Here is a 6,613-nt window from a genome sequence, read left to right on the forward strand (position 1 = left end):
AAGGCAAAGCTGGAGCTGTTTGCAATAAAGTGAGGGTTTAGGCCCATCTGGTAATCATTTGCAATTCATTAAAACCCTTCCCTTTTCTCCTTTTCTTCTTTTAACTTAATGCTGAGTCTGCCTCCTCCCCATCTTTGGGGACACACAGCGCGCTAGCATTTCTGTCAGATCAAATATTTACAGCAGATGTTCTGGGTCTGGCTTCAGCTGCCCTTGTTTATCAGAGGAAGAGAAGAAGAGAAAACAATCTTTTGCATCTTTATTATTCTTTCTCTTTTTTTCCTGACCCCCCCCTTCCCTCAACAGTCAGGGCTTCCCATGGCTTCCTAGTCCACTCTCAGCAGGCCCTCAGAAAATGTTCCGGGTTCCCCAAGAAGGCCACCGCCATATTCCCTCCTCTTTGTCCAAGTTAGAAGCAAGTCAGAGAAACCCACCCAGACTTTCGTCTGCTGGAAAGAACCCAGGGTGGGGCAGGGGACGGGGCCATCCGGCCAGCCTGAGCCCCAACCCCACCTCCAGGGAGCTCTGACTCCCAGGAGCTTGCTTCCTGGCTTGGCTTGACTTGACTTGATTGACTTGACTTGACTTGACTTGACTTGGCCAACGCTTACTCTACTGCTATAGATGACCTTAAGCAAGGGCCTTCCTTAATGCTCTGTGCCTTAATTTCCCCCTCTGTAAAAATAAAGCCATGACATCTTTCTGGCCACTGGGCAAATGTGGCTCTCCCATCCTGGCCTTGGATAAAAATGTGCCCAGGGCTATGGCACCTACGGAGGGAACAGAACGGACCAGGATGGGGCTCTCTTTCATCAAGGAGCTCAAGGCAGTTTGGGCAAAGACAAAACTAACAAAGGACAACAAAAATGTTTCCCAGATGCCTTTCCAGAGCCTATTTGTAAAGTTACTCTAGTTCAGCTCTTGGGCTCTGGCTGGGATTTCGGTTTCTGAAGGATTCCTGTTCTCTGCCCTCACTAGCTAAGTCAGTCCTCTCACAGGCCTCTGTGCGGGTGGATGACTTCATTTGGGCAAGTCGCCCCCTTTCTGCTGCCAGCCTAGAACCCTTGAATCCAGGCATTAGGTGACTCCTCTTGGGCTCCTCTTGCCATGGCCTGGGTCTGAAGGGCAGACTCCCAGGCCTCCCCGAGCCCCCCTCCCCTTCCTGTAGTGTTGTAAATATGGCGTCCATGCCAACTCACCATCCTGTCCCTGCCAGGAAAGGAGGGTTTTTCACTTCCCTGCTGAGGGGACCCTGGGGATCTCCAGGCAGACGTGGTTGCCTCCTGACCTGAAGCCCAGTCCTGGCCTTGGATTTCCCATCCTTCCCCTCTCTTCCCGCCCCTCGATGCCCCTGGGTTCCCTTCCCCTGGTTTTAGGTTGCTCCGTCCATCCTTTTTCAGAAAGTGCCTCATTAACACGTTGTTGAATGGAGTTTGGCCTTTCTGGAGCCAGGGAAATCACTTTACACTCTTCCCCCTGCTGCATGTTGGCACCCTGGTTCCAGCTGTTTCCAGCCAGGGATCCAGATGCTTTCCATTATCCTCTAACTGCAACCAGCCGGCTCCAGTTTGTTTCTCATACTCTTTCTCTCTCTTTTAATTATTATTAGTATTATTCCTCCTCCTTTTTAGTGGCAAAGGGGAGGCTGGTTAGGAGAAGAGGAGATGGGGGAGAGGGACGAGAGGATGTTTGTAGCCTTCAAATCTCCAGCACCACATTTCCTCAGCTCACACTCTTAACATGTTCAACAGATGGAGGTTTGGCTGGCGTTCAGCTATCTAAATAGAAAATCAGGACAGGCAGGGAGAGCAGCTTGACAAAAATGCATTCTGCTGCTTAATCGTCTCTGGGCTCGATGCTGTGATGGGGAGGCGGGGAACAGGAGAAGCTTTGGAAGTCCATGAGAAAGTTAGAGTCTGATTGGGGGCTGGGGGAATTTATTTATTTACAAATACTTGAAACCACTGACTCTTCCGCATGGCCACAGGCCCAGGCCAGCCTCATCCACCCTGGAGATTCTTTCTCTGCTCCTACCTTCCCCAGAGCCTAGAGTGGTGGAGGTCCTGGCAGGAGGTACCCTGGGAAGACCATTGGATGGAGAGAGATCTAACTCAGAGATTTCTATCATCTTTGGAGTAGGCGTTGGGGAGGGACTCAGAAAGTCTTGAGAAACATATAGATCCAGAACAAGGATGGAGACGGACGAAAGATTGTCCTGGGTGGTGGGTCTCCTGAATTCTCAACCCCGGGGCTAGGGCTAGTAGTGCTTATCTTTCTTCAACTGGGAATCCCCCTGGCTTTGGGAGAAGGAGCTCCAGTGGAAGCTTATAATATGTGGGCAGAAGGTAGGAGCCCCCAAATGCATCTTGATGTTAGAGCAATGCCTGCTGAGTCCTCTAACCACTGTGGCACCTACCTGCCCCATTCATATATCCTGCTCTCTCCTATTGGCCCCAGTTTGGGAGTCCAACATGATAAGTTGGCTTTCCTGTTAGAGCAATGCCAGCCCCAAAACAACTCTGGAACTAGGAATCTCGTTGGCCTCTCCCGGACATGGGGAGAAGTCTGCTTGGGGGCTGGGGGGGGGTTCATTTACTTACAAATACTTAATATCGGCATCCCCCAGCCCCCAGAGGAATCTATCTGGTCCTCCCCAGAAGTCATCCTCAACACAGACTCATCCAATACCAGAGCTAGGGCAAGCAATGAAAAACCTTCCAGTTCAGCTGGAAATGGAAACCCAAAGACACTACAAGATGGTTGGTTAGGGAAGGGAAATGGGGTTAGGCCTAGGAGAAGATGACGAGATATAACTGGAGAAGATGGGAAGAAACCACTAAAAGAATAATTAATTTACATTCTTGCTTTCTAGATACTGAGTTTGATCCTTTTTATACTGTTGAAAGTATTTTCGGCATCCCTCCCAGGTTTGGGCATCTTGAGGCAAGACCCCACTTGGCCCACTTTAGATATGCCTAATTTATTCAATACTTACTAAGAGAGCTTGGTCGGATATAGAAGAAGTCAAGGTCATCCAGTGCCTCCTGGGCCAATGCCAGTCACTCTGACTTTTGTCCTGCCACTGGACTTTGAGGACCCTGGAGGAGAGAGTGAGGCTGATGCCTTTGGGCAACTCTGCCTCACTGAAATCTAGTTCACACTTGAGTCAAGACATCAGCCTGTGATGCCCTTGGTCCTCTTTGAAAAATGGAGGACAAACAGCAACCACTAGTGTTTAGGCACTGTGTTGGGCACCATGGGGGGGAATCAGCATCTTGGTTATGCCTAAACTGGAATCCCTCCTATTGGCTCTCTCTAAGTGACCACCTAACCTCTCCTTGAAATCTTCCAGTGAGAAGGAAATCTCCTAAGAAAGTCCATTTTGGGACAGTTCCCAGAGCTAGGAAGTTTCTCCTTTCTTGGAGCCAAAACCAGCCTCTCAATTAGATCAACACATATAAAACACTGTGGATGTCCTGGAGAGGCAGAGACCAAAATGGGATGGATAGTCTGTCGTTGCTCTTCAGTTGTTTCATTCATGTCTGACTCTTTGTGGCCGCTTGGGGTTTTCTTGGCAAAGACAAGGATTTTACAGATGGGGAAAGTGAGGCACACAGGGTTAAATGACTTGCCCAGGATTGCACGGCTAGTGTCTGAGGGCAGATTTGAATTTAGGACAGTGAGTTCCTGATTCCAAGCTGAGTCCTCTAACCACTGTGGCACCTACCTGCCCCATTCATATATCCTACTATCTCCTATAGTTCCCAGTTTTGGAGTCAAACATGATAAGCTGGCATTCCTCTTCTGTGAAAACCCTTTAAATACTTGAAAAGGGGGCAGCTGGGTGGTTCAGAGAATAGAAAGCCAGGACTGAAGACGGGAGGTCCTGGGTTCAAATTTGATTTCAGACACCATCTCTATGTGACCCTGGACAAGTCACTTAACCCCCATTGCCTAGCCCTTACCACTCTTCTGCCTTGGAGCCAATACGTAGCATTGATTTTAAGATGAAAGGTAAGGAAGGGTTAAAAAAAATTGATCAAGTAATTACTATGTTCAGGGCACTGTGCTAAGCCCTGGGAATACAAAAAACATGAAAGCAAAATAGTTCCTGTCCTCAAGGAGCTTATATTCCAGTGGGCAAAGATATGATCTAAACAGGAGGTGAAAGGGGAAGGAAATTGTATTTATGGGGTAATATAATTTATGGGGCAGCTAGGTAGCATAGCAGATTGAACCCTGGGCCTGGAGTCAGGAGTTCAAATCTGTCAACAGACCTAGGACAAGTCATTTCCCCTGTTTGCCTCAGTTTCCTCATCTGTAAAGTGAGCTAGAGAAAGAAAAAAGCCAAGAAAACCCCAAAAGGGATCATGAAGAGTTGGAGACAACTGAAACGTCTCAAAAATAACAATATGGTTTATAAATGGCCAGGAAATCTAGGACCATAATATCTTATATTATATATACCTTAAAGTGTTGTTGTGAGGATCAGAGGAGATAATATAAACATACACATACATATAAATGTGTGCCTACGTATGCAAATAATATAAAATCCTCTGCCAACCTTAAGACAGTACAGAAATAGCAACTGTTATGTTATTTTTTTTTTAAATATAAACCCTTACCTTCCATCTTGGAGTCAATATTATGTATTGGCTCCAAGACAGAAAAGTGGTAAGGGCTAGGCAATGGGGGTCAAGTGACTTGACCAAGGTCACACAGCTGGGCAGTGTCTGAGGCCAGATTTGAACCCAGGATCTCTCATCTCTGGGCCTGGCTTTCTATCCACTGAGCTACCCAGCTGCCCCCTGTTACGTTATTATTAAGAACAGCACAGACAAGTATCCCACGAGTTCCCAGATCATGCAGCTCAGCGTCCAAGAGGACGAGGGATTGGAGAGGGACCTGGCTTCTGCCTCTTTTTGTACCTCCACTGCCTAGCATAGCACCAAGCACATAGCAGGCATGCCATGAATGTGGCTCGATTGATGTTAGAGTAATGAGGATTGTGATAGGTCATTAAACGGGGCATCGGATATAATATTCTAGACCAGAGAAATAATAGGAGCAAAGATATAGAGGTAGGTTGGAAGGTAGGCAGCAAAAAGAAGTTTCTCTGGGACTCTCAAATGAATCATGATCATCCGTAAAATGGGGATAACCAATATGTAGTATTGATTCTAAGACAGAAGGGAAGGGATTTTTAAAATAAAATAAAATAAAATAAAATAAAGATTATTTCATCAAAACCTCTCGTTTTACAGAAAAGAAAACTGAGTCCCAGAGAGACAGAGTTGGGCTTCCATCCCCTCTGTGCCTTCCCCACTTCTGCTTCAGTGAGTTCAATCCTCTTCTCTTCTGTAGGCAAACCTGCCCTTACTGCAGAGGGAGCTCCTCCACTGTGCCCGCTTGGCCAAGCAGACCCCAGCCCAGTACCTGGCCCAACACGAGCAGCTCCTGCTAGATGCCAACGCTTCTTCTCCCATAGACTCCTCTGAGCTTCTCCTGGAAGTCAACGAGAATGGCAAGAGGAGGACACCAGACAGGTAGGGAGGGCTGGAGGAGTTGGAGAAGGGATCCATCGTTCCTTCCGCTGCATTCTACATGTTAGTTCAAGGGAGGAGGAGGAGGTCCTAGAGTCAGAGGACTTGGGTTTAAGTCTCGCCTCTCTGCCTTTTACTGATCATTTAACTTTTTACTTCTTGTTATTATCCCTAGCTTTCCAGATAATCACGGCAAAGGGCAAGTGAATTCTAAAGTAGGTAGCTTAGTCTTCTTTTCCACTCCAGAGAGAACAAGGTCAGGAAAAGAATAGCCTGATTTAAATTGACTGCAGAAGCCCTGAGTTCAGATCCCCCCTCTGCCATTTACTAGCTGTGTGACCTTAGGTGAGAATTCACAGGCTGGACCTCAGTTTCCCCATCTGTGAAATGAAAAAGTTGGATTCAACAATCCCTAAAGTTTCTTCCAGATTAAACCCTGTTTTTTGAAAGTCCTCCCTTCTCTGTACAAGTTGACTTCAGGGCTTAAAAGACCCCTGTTTGGGTGCCTCCTTAGGAGTCCTTCCAAAAGGCATGTGGCCAATGGAGGATAAGTGATGGAAAGTGGAGAAAAAGAATGTTTCTGGAAGGACTCTTGTAGCCAAGAGCATCAAGGCTTTCTCACCTTGGATAGTATGCAGAGCCTCAGAGTGTCAGGGTAGATTCGATCCCCAGACCCTTCCAGAGTCTGAGGACTCTCTCCCTGCCTGAGAGCTGAGTGGTGGAGGATGGGGGGAGTGTCACTGGGGCCTGAGCCCTCCCGGCAGGGTCACAGAGGTAGCTGTCCCCAAGTAGCACACACTGAAGCCTAGGGGGGTGTCTGGTTACCGGCGGCAGGGTGGCTCCCTCTCCCTGGCTCCCTCCCATGGAGGGTCAGACTTCTTAATGAAGGACCTATATCTCATAAGCCCAACCCCCAGGGAGCAGGGCTCTGTGGAGGCTGGCATGCCACCCTCCTACCAGGGCACAGGGCTGGGCTGCCCAGGAATATGATTCATCTCTCTCTCTCTCTCTCTCTCTCTCTCTCTCTCTCTCTCTCTCTCTCTCTCTCTCTTTCTCTCTCTCTCTCT

At 48.0% G+C, this 6,613-nt stretch overlaps 1 protein-coding gene across 5 annotated transcripts in view; it reads left to right on the forward strand.

Moving 5' to 3' along the window:
- Positions 1–6,613, forward strand: part of CBFA2T3 (CBFA2/RUNX1 partner transcriptional co-repressor 3) — a 119,222-nt gene that overhangs the window by 101,961 nt on the left and 10,648 nt on the right. For all 5 annotated transcript variants that reach the window (XM_044663177.1, XM_044663172.1, XM_044663173.1 and 2 more), the window contains one exon: positions 5,368–5,549. In XM_044663177.1, the coding sequence (XP_044519112.1) occupies positions 5,368–5,549 (182 nt within the window). The remainder of the gene's footprint in view (positions 1–5,367; positions 5,550–6,613) is intronic.

This window comes from Gracilinanus agilis, chromosome 2 (genome assembly GCF_016433145.1).
Source record: "Gracilinanus agilis isolate LMUSP501 chromosome 2, AgileGrace, whole genome shotgun sequence".
Classification (NCBI taxonomy): Eukaryota; Metazoa; Chordata; class Mammalia; order Didelphimorphia; family Didelphidae; genus Gracilinanus; species Gracilinanus agilis.